General features: G+C 42.5%; 2 protein-coding genes across 7 annotated transcripts in view; one reads left to right on the forward strand and one right to left on the reverse strand.

The window, feature by feature from the left end:
- Positions 1–485: 485 nt before the first annotated feature.
- abhd3 (abhydrolase domain containing 3, phospholipase) lies at positions 486–13,477 on the reverse strand. Its single transcript, XM_030075277.1, has 9 exons — positions 13,214–13,477; positions 11,736–11,899; positions 9,037–9,219; positions 7,948–7,993; positions 5,038–5,150; positions 4,290–4,463; positions 3,681–3,729; positions 3,407–3,572; positions 486–2,737 (listed from the first exon to the last, which is right to left on the reverse strand). Exons 1-9 carry the CDS (start codon positions 13,373–13,375, stop codon positions 2,556–2,558), a joined length of 1,239 nt encoding a protein of 412 aa, XP_029931137.1. The 5' UTR covers positions 13,376–13,477; the 3' UTR covers positions 486–2,555.
- Positions 13,478–14,788: 1,311 nt separating this feature from the next.
- The window catches only part of mib1 (MIB E3 ubiquitin protein ligase 1), a 61,171-nt gene continuing 59,921 nt past the window's right edge, over positions 14,789–16,038 (forward strand). For all 6 annotated transcript variants that reach the window (XM_030073707.1, XM_030073708.1, XM_030073712.1 and 3 more), the window contains exon 1: positions 14,789–15,698. In XM_030073707.1, the coding sequence (XP_029929567.1) occupies positions 15,470–15,698 (229 nt within the window). In that variant the 5' untranslated portion in view covers positions 14,789–15,469. The remainder of the gene's footprint in view (positions 15,699–16,038) is intronic.

The following is a 16,038-nucleotide window of genomic DNA, read 5'->3' on the forward strand; positions in this document are numbered from 1 at the left end:
GAGAATGAGTGTGACAGATGCTGCGGCGCTTCCTGACCCTGTGACACATTACGGTAAGACAGCTCCTATCAAATGTCTCACCTCGGCGGGATGCTTCAATGTCACTGAGGGTGAAGTGCTCTGTGGATGTGTGCTTAACAGCATCACGTGACCAATGAGCTTTTAACTGTGCAGTCCAGGATAAAGGCAGCTGGGTAACAGGATTGGTGTTTTAGCCAAATGCGTAAAAAGACTCATTGACTGATGACAGAAAAGAAGAAAGAAAGAAAGAAAGAAAGAAAGGAAGAATGAGAGAAAGGAAATCTGAGGTGAGCAGAGGACACATTTGATGCTACAAGACAGGATGAGAATTGCTGACGATGGGCTCTTGCAATTGCTCACCCACATAACCCACAGTACACAGTCAGTCAAGCAATCCAATGTGCTCAACTGAGTAGATGCATTACAAGCAAAAACACTGGAGACAACAGACAAATGGGCCTATACTCTATTTAATAATTTATTAAATACAGCATAATACACTCATGTTGACAATATGCATATACTAGTACTTACACTATTCGGACATTTTTTTCATTTTAAAATCTTATTGCTGCACATGTGAAATAGAATGTTTTCTCTTTTTTTCTTTTCATGTAAGATATAAAATGAAATTCAATATACTATGAAAAAAAAAAAACACAAACATGTCCTTTGTGCTACGGGTTACGAAGAGCTGTTAGTCGTAAGGTTCGGGCTCAGGACATGATGACGTTGATGAGACACATGCTATTCAATGGACACTTGGCAGGAAAGACCAACACAAAAATTCCACAGGAACAGGAAGTCAAAATGCCTCATGCAGTGCATTGCCGAAAGCTGGGCTGCCAGATCTGTTTTGTGTTTCATCAATGCCAACTCATAGATGGCAGCCAGCTCCTTCGATCATTGTTGGCTCTGAGAGAAACAAAACGCCTGACAACCGGCTTCCATTAGCGATACTATGCATCTTGTAAAGCAACATCCACCATTCGAACAACCCCTCTGCGCCTCCGCCTCCCCCTCTCATGTGCATTACTTCATTCACATCACTGTATCTTGCACCTTCAGACCTGCACCTTACGTACAGAGCCGACTCGTTTCGATCCTCAAAATTACGACAAAGAAGACTTTGTGGAATTTGAATACTGGTCCGTTCAGCCTTTGGGGTACACTTTCATAAATCTACTGAAATCGAGTGCCTTGCATTAAGAATAAGAGGAATAAGAGGCATGGTAGTATCAACTAAAATAGTGCAATTTCACATTCCTTGTCATTAATGAATTATTTTCCATATCATACATTTGTAGAACTATTTGGTGTGCATAAAGGTAGAATGTGTGAATAAAAAGTGCATGCAGAAGACTTCAAGAAAACAGACTATGCCGACTGGTAAGTAACATCTACCTTTAGTTGACGAAGCAGATATTAACTGAAAGAGAGTGACTTGACGAAACAAAGCTCTTCACGGGAAGGAAACATGAGTAAATAAAGAAAAATCCCTGAGGGCTAAAAATCCTACTGATATGAGTTGTAAAGGACGCTTCATGAATGGACATGGTTGATGGTCATGTTATACAGTACCTCTGTTAAAAAAAAAAAAAAAAAAAAATCATTGCACAAGGTAATCACACAATCTTTTAGCTAGCTAACGCAACTAAACAAAATAAGGACAGGTTCAGCTTTTCAACACTGACAAGAACAGCTATGCTTGCTTTTTCAATAAGCATACCATTGAGTACACACATTGAGCTGTTAAATGGACGAATGTATGGGGGAATAAATAAGTAGATGTTGAATGTTGCGCAAACAAATGTTGCATTCAACACGATGTGCCCTTCGAATGAGAGAGATTCTTTTTTGCTTGTGGCTGAAGGAAGGAAGGAAGGAAGGAAGGAAGGAAGGAAGGAAGGAAGGAAGGAAGGAAGGAAGGAAGGGAGGAATGCAGATGGTTAGATAAAAAGGGAAGGAAGGAAAATGAGTGGGAGGCAAGGAATGAAAGAGGGAAGGAAAGGTCCATCTTCAGTTCTTTGCAGGTACAAATGAAGAAATGTATAGAGGAATGAAGAAAGACAGAAAAGAAAGAAGGAAATAAGGAAGGAAGAAGGGAAGAAAGGAAAGGAGAAATGTAGGAGGGACATAAAGGAAGGAAGGGATTAGGTAGAAAAGGAAGGAAGGATGGAAGTATATCAAGTGAGGCTCATCCTCTGTTTGTCACAGAGGAAGGAACAAGGGAAGAGAGGAATGAAGGAAGAGGATGGAAACGAAAGGGAGGAAAGGCAGAATGGTATAAAGGAATGAGGCAAGAAAGGAAAGATAGAAGGAGGGACGGAAGGAAAGAGAGGCTCACTCTCTGTTCTTTACAAATAGAAATGAAAAAAAGGAATGAAGGAGGAAAAGAAGAGAGGGATTAGGTTAAGAGGGAGAGATGGCAGGAAGAAAGGAGGGCTTGATGAAAGGAAAAAAGGAAGGACTGACAGAAGGAGAGGAGGATGGGGGGAGTACAATGAGAGGGAAAATTGTTCAAAGTTTTCTTATCAGGACAGGTCTGTGAGCCGACTGCCTTGCTCGATGACTGCCTTGGCGAACTGCTTGAACACCCGGTCCATGTAAGTGCTCTGCCGAGGCCACAGGCCCTCCAGGAAGCCAATATGGCCGCCGTGACAGGTGATGAGAAGGGCAAGGTTGGGATTCTGCTTCACAGCCTCCACTGGAATGGCTGCAAACAAACAAACAAAAAACATTAAGGGATCGGTTTTCCAGTCCTGAGGCCACCGCTTTGCAGCAGTAATGAATATTTTATTTATATCTCAGCCAGGACCACTTTAGTCAAAGAAAACTTAATAGCCATGTGCAGTAAATTATATTTGGCGGTACGGCTCTGTTATGGGACCTCCCTGTCCTGCCATGAGCAAACATGGTAAGCCTTTAGGTGGGGAGAGCATGCCACCCAACCCTTTCATGTGCCTACACAGAAGGCTTAAGGCAGGGAGAACAGCAGCAAAGACCCTCCTCCCGCCCACCCACATAGGTTACAGAACAGAGCAAGCATCTGTTGACAACAGAAAGGACATTGATTAAGTCAGATACAGCAAGTAAAGGAGGAGCTGGGGTGGAGGTTGGATGCAAAAGGGCTTACAGCAGGGGCAGGCGGGCTGAAGCGACTTAAACAAGGCACCCTGCATGAGATTTGCCAATTAAAAGCATAGAAGGGAATCAGCTGAGCCGTCAGCTGATGTGTTGAGATCAGCTGTTATGAGCTCATGTAGCTGGGATTGACTTTGTGGACCTGCCTGAAAAACTGTACCGGACCACTCATTTTTTTTAGTACCTGTTCTATCCAGTGGTATCAATTACATGTGCAGCCATGCCGGTGGCTGGGACTCACCATGAGAAGGTGAAAATACATCATCAGCAGCATTCAGACACAGCATTGGCACCTGCACAGACTTCAGCCTGTGGATTGGACTGGCATCACGGTAGTAGTCGTCATTGGTAGAATATCCAAACATGATGGAGGTGAACCTCTCATCAAACTCGCGGATAGTCCTCGCCTGCAGGGAGCCGTTAGCACAAAGTGAAACCCTCGTTCAAATGATGGTTAATTCATGTAATGAGCTCGGCATCGACGGGTCGGCATCGTCATTGAAAATAATCCCTACCTTCATGACATGATCTATGTCGTAACACTTCTCAAGAACCGGTCTGTGTCTGGAGGAGGGAGAGAACACATCTGTCACCTGATACTGCCAGCTCAAGTGACAATGTATAGCACTTAATCTATATGTACGAAATACGAAACATATTTTAAATGTCTCTCATATATGATGTGCATATAAGGGTGCAATAATACAATCAAATAACAATTAAGTGCACTTTTCTGAGTAGTATTGCAAAATTATTATCGTATACTTGTATTACCACAGATTAATGCACAGTTTACCCCAATAGAATTAGACTATTTTGGCAATTTTTTATACTGTAGGCTTTTTTCACAATGCAGCTAGTACTAAAATATATTTTCTTAGCAGTGCCCAAACCAAGCCATTTATCATCATATAAAAATGTAAATATGAAGGAGGGGAATTAATGGTGTAAAAATAAAACCAAGAGGCAGCAGAGAGAGAGAGAGCATTCCTGGAACATAATCAGACTGGTTATCCAAATTCCATGCTCCCAAAACTCCCAACACCCTAGACCCTGCCACTGCCATCTGGGCCGGGCTGGGTGCTGGGCTAATCTGGGTTAATCCCACTCTGGCCCCTGCGGACCTGTCCACAGAGGCTTGCAGGCAGCTGGTGAGGTAGGAGTTGAAGAGGAAGCGGTCCAGGGGTTTCTCCAGCGAGGCGGTGCACTCAAACACGTCCCAGCCCGCCGAGAAGACCACGACCCCCTTCAGACAGGTTTCTCGGCCCTTGCGCCCCAAGTAGTTGGCCAGCATCATCCTGAACGCGGAAGGTCAGAGGAGAAAGAGGACGGAGGGGGGAAAGGGAGGGAGGATGGAGTGGAGGGATAGGCAGGGAAAAAAGAGAGGGATTGGGAGATGTTCCATTTCTGACCAATCCTTCACGTCATGGGATTAGCACTGTGCAGTAAAACACCTTCTTTGGCATCATGCAGTGGAAGGCTGAAGCACTGGACTGATATTACAGCACTGACATGTCCAAACCAGCATCCAACAGCAACTACAACTAACATGTAATGTTCACAACAGGGTGAATATTAAGAGTTGCCATATATACCCATATAATAAAAATTCTAGAGTTGGGTACAGTCACTTACAGGAACTTCCACCCACAAGAGGTTAAAGATTTAGTTTTTTTTTTTTTTTTTTAATAATTACGTCTTGCTTCCAGTGTGAGACGTTGCCTGGTGCAGCTTAAAAAAACCCTATTCTGGGATTTCTTAGAAATAGTGATGAAAGCTAAGTGCCCTCCATTATTCATATCAACGCCTCACTGTGAGGTGACGGGGCGTTATTGACAGTCGTAATCATCTGGCAGTGAAGGGCTCCATTACCCGCCCATGGACACTCCAGCAGCCATGATTGGAGCAGCCTCATTGGTCCTCTGGATGTGGTCGATGACAGCCTCCAGGTCCTCTGTGTTGGCAGCACAGTAGGTTCTTGGCGTCTAGATGGAGCAAGAAGATGCAGTCACTCTTTCTTTCTCTCTTTCAACTGCAGTGACATAAACGACATCTCAGTAAACTGAAATAAAATGCTCAATGAAAAAAAAAAAAAAAACTGAGACTAATGTGAAACCAAATACCTGCCTCCAACCAAGATAGAAAAATACAGTATATAGTTACTTTCGGTTCTAATTCCATCTTTACCTCTTACTTAAAAAGAGGTAGAGGAAGAACTCTCTACTATAGTCACCAATTTACCAGAATCATATGTGCACAAATCACAAAGAGATAATCAATAATAAGCAAAAACCACTTGAAAAGGAAATGATAAAATACTGAAATGGAGATTACATTTTTAAAACCCTGAAACCCCTTGATGTGACCAACTGTACTTTTTATTAAAGCAAAAAATACACACACTCTGATAACCCTGATAGATGGGAATATACTCTTATGTTTCAGTGCACAGTATCTTGCAGGCGTGTTATGTGGCAGTGAAAAGATACAGGCGTGACATTATAGAAACTGTATTATCATTTGTGAAGCCTCATAATAAAAGCGGCTTGCAATTTACAGTGGGAGGTAGTGTGAGACAGAGCAAACCTACACACTACATCAAGCCTGCTATTTGGCTGCAGAAAGCCTTGCTCAGCTAATGGTATTATTCCTTCATGAGGATGATCGATTAATGCAATCATTCTTCTCATCCTATACATTAATACAATTCCTTCTAAAACTAACATGGATAGGGTCACCAAGATGAAAGATCAAACACTGAAAACACAACATAAACAACTTTGGAAACAGCCTAAATTCACTACATAAAAGCATTAACAGGATGCAGTCGCCAATTTTTACATTTGTGACCACCGTGATAAATTGTTTTTTTTATTTTATTGCTGCCATCTTGATGGGGTGATGAATTCTGCATAGCCACAGGTGGAAAACTCCTCTCCAGGCCAATGAATGTGTCAAATGCAAATGTTGCAGAGGAGCGGATGTGATACTGAAAGACCAGTGGAGGACGAAGTCAGTGTGGTGCTCGATATGTAAAGTTTGAATGTTTAAACAGAACATTTACATGCAACGCCATGATCTGGAAGCTTAATAAAATGTATTTTTGCACACAAAAAAAGCAATGTCCCAATGTTTGAATAACAAGGCCAGTTTCATATAATCATAAATGCCATAATAATACTGTTTACTCAGATATTTCTATCTAAAATAGTGGTACTAAACTTGACACTCTATGCTTTGCTTGTTGCCTTTTGGGAAATGGGGCCAGTCTCTTTCAACTTGAAACAATTTGTCCGGTTGAGCAGGTTATTTAACATACACAACAAATGTGCTCTGGCTTGGAGTCTATTTAACGAGGCCTATTTCTCAGGGTGCCGTTGACTCTCTTCAACTATGGTCCTTCATTGAAATTCAAGGAGAAACTCAGGCAAAGTAAATTCCTGTTTTCTACACTCCAGTTGTGCTCCTCTGATGGGTCTCCACAAGTTGTGGACTTTGCAGTGACACCGTCACAGCTGAACTTATAAAAGCACGCTGACTGACAAGTGCTGAAATCTATATAAGGTTTCAAGGGAAATTCATTAAATCTATATTCAGACCCTCAAGCAAAAATAGAAGGCCAGGAAACAGGCTTTGAACTGACTCAACCTACTGTACTGCATAGCTACTGTACAGAAAAAATACTGTAATTGCTCTTCATGGGGTCTAGAAATAGGGCACTAGCACTTTGGAACAGTCTTTGAAGGAGGGGGCATCTTTTCTACAGCGCTGGCCTATTTAAACAATGGACGGTATTCACACTAACTGGCCACAGAGAAAACATTCACAAGAGCGTATAAATGCTAAATCATTTGCATAAAATATAGCACAATTCCCCAGCTGAAATGAAGAAGAAAATTCCCTCTTTACCCACACCACTTGATATAGTGCCAAGGTTACAGAACTCAAAACTTTTTTTTTTCTTTTCAAGTATGTGTGTAGCTGAGCCCAATAAATTCTGAGTATGACCTAGAATATATCTTTGAATCAACTTTAGGAAAACTGACTCACATTCAACACTTTGCTCAAGTGCCACATTTACTTACTTTGGGGGCTTTTTCAGAATAAAGTGCAGCTCAGAGGAGGTGAGGGAATACGACAAAGACAATGGCAGTACAGCAAATCCACTGAATCAGACTTGTGCAAAAAGAACACAGGATTGATTGTGGGCAAACGTTGCTTGTAAGAAAACACCATTTGTGCAGTGGATGAGATCTTTGTGTGACAGTGATGGTGTGATTAGATCAGGGTGATGCTGTCCTTTATAAAGAACGTGCCTCTGTGTCAAAGCACAGACGAGTAAAGGCGGAGAGGGGAGGCATAAAACACAGTGGGCATACTATGCACAAGAGCACAGGCTCATTTTTGTTGACTAAATATAACTGGCAGTGAGAGGACAGATGAAGCCAGGTGTCAGAACTGCACGTGCTCGGCGGGGTCATATTTCTGTGAATCGGCATTAAAATACACTATCTATCCACCTCCAACTTAATCCCTGCTGTGTAACAACATTGTCTGTGCAGCGTCTGCTCAGGCTCCCTGTGGGCTCCAGGACACGTGTGCGACAGACATGCTTTGAGCAGGCTGAAGCACTGAAAAGCACAACTCCACCAGGGAGCTGTCATACAGACAAATGGCAAAACCAACTGTCATTGACAAGTCCCTTTGTCCTTTTTAATGCTGTGCACATGTCTGTCTTTCTGACTATGGGCACAATAAAAATGGCAAAAAAAGGATTCTTACCAATAGCGTTTCACCGGACACCCCTCTGTTGTTGAATACCACACATCTGAAATACATAAAAATACATGCTCTCATAAATTATTAGATTTTTGAAGCGCCTTTGGAGTAAAATCAAGGCTTTCCTTTTAAATCAAATGCAAGCAGACGTGGCAATAGTACATTTCTAAGCTTTGGTGAGTTTGTGTCTGTTTGTGACTGCAAGTTACTGATGTGCAACAGTGCATTCAAAGGAACACAGTGCCCCAAATTCCTTTTTACAAATGTGCTTCACTTTTTTAAAAAACTGAACTTGGGAATATGATGAGATCTGCAAGGAGGCCCAGCTGTGTGAATAACATTCTGTTTGTACTGTAGAGCAAAGGCATCAGCAGCCCTCCTCGCCCCACATCTCTTGCTAGTCATCTATTATCTGTTGGAGTCAGACCTGCTGTTTCTATCGGTGTAACTCAGCAGTGGGGCGGGGCTAGATAGTGGGGGTGCTTGCTTACGTACGCTCACTGCAGCATAGACTAGGATGCTGGTTTGGGCTAAGCTGCAAAGCTTGTACCAGGATAAGCTGTAATTCATTAAGCTACACAGACAGGGGCAAGGGGTGGAAGATGCTGAGTTTGCCTGCTCCCTTCCCATGCCTTCCCCAGTCTGGCTGAAAGAATGAGTGCAGAGAACACAGAGGGGGCCTTTTGGAAAGGGAGAGGAGGGAAAAATGCCTCCCTCTGCATCTCTTGGAGCTTGTGCAATGTTTGGCTATTTACAAAGGCAGCTCTGGACACAGAGAGCTTGGCTGCCTGCTTTCTTTGTATACTTGCTCACCTGAGGTAACCCCAGTCCCCAGTCACACATGCACCAATTATATAAATGTTACAAGATCATTACTAAAAAAGCAAATGTTGGGTTTTACCCTGCATATCAACAATGGAATCGTTGCTAGAGCAGTTATTCTTACTTGTGACTAATACCGATTAGAATAAAACGATATTCTAGATGAATGACAAATTAAGCATACGGTACAGAGTGTGTCAAATGTGTGAGTCAGAGCTCTGTGTGCGCCATACTGGACGGCGGCCAGTGTCTCCGGCCAAGGCCACCCACCTATAGCCCAGATCCCGGCTCTGTTGGACCATGTGCAGGATGTAGGACTCTCGGCTGGTGCCGGTGAGGCCGGGGAGAAGAAGCACTGTGGGCCTGGTGGCAGGGTCGGGATGAGAGGGGCTGTCGTCGTTGTCAAACCAATCCAAAGAGATCTGTCCTCCATCTGCTGCCTTAATGAGCTCACTGCAGACACAACCGGGACAACTCAAGCAACTCCGGAATGAGGATCTTTCTGACCATCAGCTAGTATTTCCCTCTATCTATCTCAAACCTATGCATCAAGTTTCATTTTAAATGCATATGTGTTTTTAAGTGTAGTCTGTGAATGGTGGTTTGCAAGTGTTAAAAACTACCCAAGCCTACACAAATATACAACACCAACTAACGTTATTCTTTCTGGTTTAGTTCCTTGCACAATTATATTTTCCAGTTGATGCCAGGTAAAATGATTACCTCAACGTATCAGTCACAAGCACTGTCAAACGGAATTTGATATGTCAGGAAAGGACTCCCTGTGCACCGCTCACTGACATCTGCTTCATTTCCCTTGTGATCATTCTGTCAGTATGCTTTGCAAGACACAGCAAGTTAAGATAAAGAGGGGGGCATTGCACCAGTGGATTCTTATGGTGAATCAATTTCTGGGCTACAAACCCAGCCTGGCAGATGAGGTCATTCAGTCCCAGTGCTATCCATCTTAAAACCTACAGCGCAACACACACCGCAGTGAGCCAACTTGGCCAGCCTGTGGTAAAGGCATCGGCATGAAATTACAGAACCGCCATGAAATATGCACCTGAGGCTAGACTTGAAAGTACGAGGGGGCCAATCCAGAATGGCCAACCCGCATAGTGGGAGGAGACCTCTTTTATAGACATGCTAATCCTGTACTCAGAAAACAAGATGAGTGGAATTTCACTCAGACATCTTCACACGAATTGGACAGCATTCTGGATCTCTGTCCTTGGGTAAACCTTGGCTAACTTGATTATGGTTGGAGGTCCTGTGTTCCTTTGGGGAAATGTGATAATAACCTCAATGAATCTCATCAGTCTTCCCAGGTTCGGTAACAGACAGGTGGTCTCGGATATACACTGCCCCCGTGCATTATGGGAAATGTGTCTACTTGATTAAGCAGAAGGCAGCCAGTCAAAGGCAGAGGTAGCGGAAATGTCCTTGAGAGAGACAACACAGATGAGAGGACTAATGATTAAGGGCAAGAGTTCATAACAGATTCTTTTGCTGAAAGGGCATCAGTTAGGGCTTGTTGATATATCGATATTATACTGATGCTGCGATATGAGACTAAATATCATCTGGATATTTGGGATATTGTCATATTGTGATATAGCGTAAATGTTGCCTTTTCCTGCTTTTAAAAGCTGCATTACAGTAAAAGTATGAAATTTTCTGAACTTATTAGACTGTTTTAACTGGATTATTTTCTTCTACCCGCTTGGTCAACATATTCACCTTACTAATAACCGTTTATCAAAAAAGCACCAATATACATGCCTACAATATCGTCACAATATTGATATCGAGATATTCAGTCAAAGATATTGTGATAATTGATTTTGTCTATAGTGCCAAGCCCCAGTCAACAATTATGATCAAATACTTGTCCACATGCATTACTGATCCACAATAACTGGCATTTCCAGAGTAACATGCAGCAAGGAAAGCTAAAAAAAAAAACCAGCACTGATGACTGTTTTTTTTACGTACTAGATGACCACATTGCATGCTGAATACTTAGGAATTTTGTACTCCACGTGTCCTCCAGAGAGCTACACATAGCCCAACATAAATGTAGCTCTGCCATGCATTATATATGTCATCACACCACAGAATGGAGCCATGGGGGCATCTGTGGCGCAGGTCAGTCGTTAATTGCCTTGTACTTGCTTTGAGAGGAGCAGTGTTCTGGCTGCCTTGGGGATTGAACCTATGATATTCCAACCATGAGCCAGTATCTCTGACCTGCAGATACACTTTGCTGCAAAAGTCATAAAAGTAGTGCACCCAAACACTGCTCAACAGATCCAAATTAACTTCCAGCTAAAACCAATACTGATGATGCATACACATTTCCACTGTTTAATTAATTTGAATTGATTTAATGTATGCGGGGGGTATGGAATGTACTGCCCATTAATCTTCAACAGATTGTACATTATACTGAACCAGCTAGAGTTGCCCAAGCCAGCATCATGGCACAAAAGATCTCTTTCACCCCTGAGGCTTTGAGTCTTGGCTAAGAACAAAAGTGGAATTTGTTTCCAATCCAGTGAAACCTTTATAAAAGGAATAAAGGAACACAGCAGTGCCTCAGTGACCGAACCAATTTCTTAAGCTTCCTAATAACCACGTGCACAGTGGGCATGGGGCAGTTTCACACAAAGGTAATGTTTTCCCTGATGTTCCCTCTGGAAGACAAGAGCAAAGTTTGCATGTACAGTAAAGCATGTATTCACTGTGCTATATCCAAGATGAACTTTGTAACTCTCATGCTTCAAGCTTGTGTTTTATAGAACATGAGCTCTTTGAGGTCACACGTGGTGTAAGTTTAATTTCAGATTTGGCCCAGGTAAAGCATGTAATCTTGCAAAGTGAAATAGATTCGCTTTTCAGAAGAAGCTGTTATGCTGTGGTTGTTACCACCTACAAATGTCAGTGTTTGTGTTTTTGAGACTTACTTCCTGTAGCTGACACCAGGTTTGGCAGTTACAAAGGGTCTCAACAGAGTCTGGATGCGGCTCTCCCAGCACCAAAAGGTGGGGTAGTAGGTCTCTGACACGACCGGACATTGTTCCCTCAGAAATTGATAGAACTTCTTACCCCCAGAGATGAGCTGGGGCTTCTGCAAAACAGAATTGAACAAGGTGTTTTATAGATTTAAGAATGCAAACATCATTAGAAGAAAATGGGTATGAAAAAGTTAAAGTAAAAGTGTTGCAGTGTTAAGTGTGAAACATAACATTTTTCTCTTGTGGAGCTTATTCAATTTCATGATGATCAGTTAGCTGAACTTTTTTTAGGGAGCTTTTCTTTCATTTCTGCCTCCATCCGTTTAAAAGAGACAATACAAACGTACATATTCATTTCTTAAATAACAATTCTAGTTTTATGCAGCGCATTAGGATCCCATCCCCAGCTGGATAATATTCTTACACTTGTGATTTGTCAATACACGATGCATACCATGGTGAGATAGAGTCCAAAAGTTTGCATTGTTGCCTCTAAGCCTATTTACACAGCTATATTACACCCTGTGGTCCAGACATCAAAATTTTGAATACATTCCAGGCCTTAATATTGAGGCAGTCTGTGCACAGGCATGATAAGAATCTGAGCATCCAATTAGAGCAGAGAGTAAGGCTGTTACTGGGAATGACCTATAGCCTAATGCCCTTACAGTGGAAATGACATGAGGTCAGCAGAACACATTTCCAAGAGTCTGCCCTATAAGCTTTTATATCTGAAGGAACCAGGCCTGCGTTTGCATTGCATGTTTGTGTAGAGGCCTGTTAAATCACCTGCTCAGATTTGTTGTTTAGTGTGGACCTCTACCTTTATGGCCAAAGCCATTCTACAGCAGACCAGACAGTTAATCTGACTGGCAACGTAGATTTCTATTCTATTCAAATTGTACAATTTTAGCTGTGTATATCAAGTATCAATAGCCTATATAGATTATTTCCCATTATGTATAATCACATAATAACAATATTATAAATCAGCTCGATCAAAACTTACAACATGATGGTAGCATTGCATAAGGACTTCCTACCGGCATTTGTGGTAGCTTAGCTTAGCCAATGCCAAACGAGTGGGCATCAGAATGAAACAATGCATTGTTATGGATTGATTTAATGCAATCACGCTGATACTGCATGAAAAAAATCAACGTTATTCTCTTCAGGCATGCATGCCAATTCAAATGTCAGGCCAACATCACAGTCTTTTTGCCTGGGATCCATCACACATGTGCAGACGTGAAGCCTACAGCGCGACAGATGCAACCTAATCGAAACCTCCATCAGCAAATGCACCGGTCGCTTCTGCGCAATAGTGATGGTGCTCCTCTAAGAAAAACACAAACGCCGGTTAATCAGAGCAGATCTATACGCTAAAGGTGCGTCTTCAAAGCAGCCGGCCAGAAACCATAAGTTACCTTTGCTACGGAAACCAAATAGTAGCAGGTATACGCTGCGCTAAAGCCCAGCACCAGGGACAGTCCTACTCCAGATCCAAATAAGCCAACTTTCACTTGATTTTCCAGATAAAGTGACAGGTCCCTTGTCAAAACGTTGAAACTGAAGTCCAGCGAGATCATTGCAAGGTGCCTGATTTCCCCCGCACAGCAAGGACAGCGGCCAGCTCAAGTGGAAATTCAGCTGTGGATGCCTGCGCTCCCAGTGTGAAGGAGACCGTCAAGGGGACCTGATCTGGGGCGATATATATAGCGGCGGATGATGGCGCTCTTTGACCAGCTATACTTGTTGGCAGCATGAACGGCTCTCACCGAGTCAGACGCCACCTGCAGGCAATAAGGCCGAAGTGCAGGTTGCAAGGGAGCAGCTTCACAAGTCCTCAGTCTACAAAAAACACGGGTACTAATGCCTGCATGTGCATCGCTGGATGCCTGCATGCGAAGCAGCTCTGCAAAATGAACAACCTCTGGGTACTGATTAGTTACTGCTTCCAGTTCAGTTGCCTGGGTGGATACTGGGATGCATGTGTGGAGTGAGAGAAATGGTGTTCACACACATAGAGTGCAGGTTGTGGAAATAGCTATAATAATTATACAGTAATTTTGAAGGTTATCATACAAACATCCCAGCAAAGCCATAATTCAACTACTTTTGTGTGTAGGTTAATTTTCTAAAATTATTATAGCAGCATTGCAACAATAATAACAAAAGATGAAATACCATAAAGTACAGTAAGGTAAATAAACTGGTCATTGAGTACTATAGACACACTATTCTGCCCTTGTCATGATAGGTATATGAAATTACTTAATGATTTTTCATTGGGGAAAGTGGATTTGTTGTCGTCGTTGCCAGCATCATCATCATTGTTCCTGTATGTAATACTATGCTATACTAAGTTGTATTTACATTTGGGACTTTGAGGACTATCTGTCATCTAAAAGTTGCAAAAGAGGTACCTATGAGAATTGCGGGATGACACAAAACATGCCTAAAAGGAGAAGACGTTTAGACTTTGTAATAGAGACAAACACAATACAGTGTATAATACAACTTTATTGTGCACCAGGAGGGAAATTTGTCTTGTTTGTATATTATCATAAAGGTTGATACATGCATGCATACATACATGCATATACACATATTATTAAAACAACACACTGTTACGCAAGCAATGTGTTGAAGCGTGTCTCTAACATAAAATCATTATAACATTCCTATAATACCGTATCAACGTTTCAGTTATTACTTTGGGAAATTGTGGCTATTGTCGCTAATGCATTTTTATGAAATTTATTTCAGGACTGTTCATATTTCACAAAGTTGCAGAATCTGAAATGTAAAATAATGATGAATTATCTCCCGGAGTCTAGCAGGTAACCAGTTAATCTGAAACTAATTGTTTGAACCTTCTCTTAACCCCGGGCCTATGAGAATCAAATTATCTCCTGTGGCACCGCCTCTTCCTCTCTGTCCGGGCTTGTGTTTGCTCCAGGTGGCTGTCAATCAAATGACGCAGCGAGCCAAACAAACCACTGTTTTTTCAGCCCCTATGTCTTCGTGCGTCGTCGTTTACCTCCGTACTTACTAGCCAGTCGTTCGTCTGGACGATGATTGACAATAATGGCGACGCGTTTATTCTGAGTTGACACAAGGGAACCACCAGACAAAGAAAAGCTCTCTGATATACATTCAATACTTAAGGATACGTTAACACCAAAAGGACCGCATCTGTTTCATCGATAAGTACTCGCCAGCAAAGCAAAGATTAGCTTTGTAGCGCAACATTAGCTAGCTTCTCAGCTAGCTAGCTTGCTAAGTTGAAGAGGTGGCATTCTTGTGTGTGGAGTGGAGAAGGGACAGCCAGGTTGACTGCTAAGATATTGCTAGCTGGCGATGTGGCAGTTCCCATGGTTTTTGTGGTGATCAGTTTTTCATCTGGGTAAGCAACACGGGGACGAGACGCCAACGCTTAAGTTAGCAAGTGAGAATAGTTTTGGGAAGAAAGTCCGTGCTGTTCAACAGCCTCCTTAGGTAGCTAGCTACCTAACGAGCTAGCCTTTGTGGCTTGTTCCCAGCCTCTTTCCTGTTAAGACTTGCTCGTTGCTGCTTTATAGAAATAGTTCCTTGGCGCACCGGTTGCTGGCTAGCACAGATAGCTGGCTGGCTAATTAATAAAAAGAAAATTGCTGTGGCATTGTGAGATCTTTTCGTCAATGACCACCGGCAGGAATAATCGAGTGATGATGGAAGGAGTTGGGGCAAGAGTGATCCGTGGACCTGACTGGAAATGGGGGAAGCAGGATGGTGGAGAGGGACATGTTGGCACCGTGAGGAGTTTCGAAAGTCCAGAGGAGGTGGTAGTTGTCTGGGATAATGGGACGGCTGCCAACTACCGCTGCTCTGGTGCCTACGACGTGAGGATATTTGACAGTGCTCCTACAGGTACCTCATTTTGATCTGTTCATTTTGTTTGGCAGCACTTTCAGGCTCAGTTAAGAGGGGAGTTTTATGGCGATTACAGTCTTCAGTTTGGTAAAATAAGCAGATGAATCAAGTTATCCGTGGCTATCATAATAATAAATTATCATTGTAGCTCATAATTATACTATGCCAAATGAAATGGGGGAAGGGATGTGTCTAGACTGATGCAGGACATGGTAGTGTAAGAGAGCAGTTCAGTTTTATTTTCATTACGATCCAGATCACCAACAACTCATCCAAATTTTGCCCAGTAGCATATATACTAATGTATAGGCATATTTCAATTTGGTGTGCACAGTTT

The sequence above is a fragment of the Myripristis murdjan genome, chromosome 17, assembly GCF_902150065.1.
Source record: "Myripristis murdjan chromosome 17, fMyrMur1.1, whole genome shotgun sequence".
Lineage (NCBI taxonomy): Eukaryota > Metazoa > Chordata > Actinopteri > Holocentriformes > Holocentridae > Myripristis > Myripristis murdjan.

Excerpts from the sequence above, each read along its gene's own strand:
- abhd3 (XM_030075277.1), bottom strand. The coding sequence starts at position 13,375 with ATGATCTCGCTGGACTTCAGTTTCAACGTTTTGACAAGGGACCTGTCA. Across the intron at positions 11,900-13,213 it reads ATTTGGTTTCCGTAGCAAAG|AAGCCCCAGCTCATCTCTGG; the intron begins GTAACTTATGGT and ends TCTGTTTTGCAG. Across the intron at positions 3,573-3,680 it reads ACATAGATCATGTCATGAAG|GCGAGGACTATCCGCGAGTT; the intron begins GTAGGGATTATT and ends GGCTCCCTGCAG.